We start from the raw sequence: 1,586 nt of genomic DNA, 5'->3' as shown, positions 1-1,586 counted from the left end.
CTAAAATCGCTTCTCCTTCATTCATGTGCATTTACACTGTAGACTTTAGAAAATGGTTGCTTGGGTACAAGAGACAGCATAACTGCATTAACAAAAAGCTCTTAGAAGATATATTCCTGTTCAAAGAAGTAGAATGGTATAATAATAATGAGTCCATATATAAAACCTTCATACCATAGTATCCAATGTCTTGTACAAAATGAATAATATTAAGAAGAGAATTTGAAAAAAATACTTAATTGCTGAAAATTAAACTATCAGGAATATGACATGTATGTAAACAAAGGAGAACAGTAAAGTGTAAATAGGAGACATACTTATGTGCAAGCAGAGATTCTCTCCCTGCTGAGAACTTTCACCAGGGCACCTTTCACCTGTTTGTTCCTCAGGCTGTATATCACGGGGTTCAGCAAGGGATTGATGAAGCTGTAGAAAAGGGAGAGAAGTTTCTCTCTGATGGCTAAGTTGCTGCTACTGGGTCCCATGTACATGATGATGGCCGTTCCATAGAAGAGCCCCACCACAGTCAGGTGAGAGCTACAGGTAGAGAAGGTTTTGCGCCGTCCCTCAGCAGAGTGGATGCGCAAGATGGCAACTAGGATATAGAGATAGGAAATGAGAACCAAGATGAAGGGAAACAGGAGGAAGAACACAGAGATAGCAGATGTGACAATTTTGTTGACAGTGATATCAGCACAGGCCAGCTTTAACACTGCAAAGAGTTCACAGAAAAAATGGTCCACTTCACTGGGGCCACAGAAGGGCAATTGCATGGTAAGAATCACTTGTAATGCACCACACAGAAACCCAGAGACCCATGAACATGCCACCAGCATGAGGCACACTCTCCAGTTCATAATGAGATTGTAGCACAAGGGGTGGCATATTGCCACATAGCGATCATGAGACATCACTGCCAGTAATACACATTCTGTGAGGGCTGAAGCTAAGTAGAGATACATCTGTACCCCACACCCAGCAAATGAGATGGCTTTCCTCTGGAGAAGGAGGTTCCCCAGCATATGGGGGACATTATTGGAAGCATAGCAGATGTCCAGTATGGAGAGGTTACACAAGAAGAAATACATAGGGGTGTGGAGAATGGAATCCAGGCAGATTAACATAAGAATAAGTACATTTCCGATCAGAGAGAACGTGTAGACTATGGAAAACAATCCAAAGAGGAAGAATTGCACTTCGGGGCTGATGGAGAATCCCAGGATGATGAATTCTGTGACAAAAGTATGATTTTCCATTTTGAGCAGAAATGTATTAGGCACAAACTAACATCACTGGAATCTGGAAGAATGGAAATTAAATGCATGAAAACAAAGAACAAACTATATTTTTCCTGTGAACACCAACTCATTTTTTTTCTATCTGAGTCCTATTCTTTCTCCAGTTGCCTTGCTTAAGACTAGGCCATATCTGCAATATGGGAAATGATAACAGGTAGACTTAAATGGATTAGTGTACATGAAATCTTAAACTGGCTGTTGTGAAAACCTGTAAAACTTTTACTCACAAAATTATCCATGAGATATTCCATTCTTGATTTGGGCATAAAACATTAGTTTCTTTTTAGT

General features: G+C 40.2%; 1 protein-coding gene across 1 annotated transcript; it reads right to left on the bottom strand.

Moving 5' to 3' along the window:
- Positions 1–317: 317 nt before the first annotated feature.
- Positions 318–1,256, bottom strand: LOC149866641 (olfactory receptor 2A12-like). Its single transcript, XM_090041631.1, has one exon. The coding sequence runs from the start codon at positions 1,254–1,256 to the stop codon at positions 318–320; it is 939 nt and encodes a 312-aa protein (XP_089897757.1).
- Positions 1,257–1,586: the final 330 nt, after the last annotated feature.

The sequence above is a fragment of the Crocodylus siamensis genome, chromosome 4 (assembly GCF_052110815.1).
Source record: "Crocodylus siamensis isolate JL-2025a chromosome 4, ASM5211081v1, whole genome shotgun sequence".
NCBI classification, from domain to species: Eukaryota; Metazoa; Chordata; order Crocodylia; family Crocodylidae; genus Crocodylus; species Crocodylus siamensis.
This window is presented reverse-complemented; position numbering and strand designations above follow the sequence as displayed.

Coding starts and splice junctions, on each gene's coding strand:
- LOC149866641 (XM_090041631.1), bottom strand. CDS start 1,256: ATGGAAAATCATACTTTTGTCACAGAATTCATCATCCTGGGATTCTCC.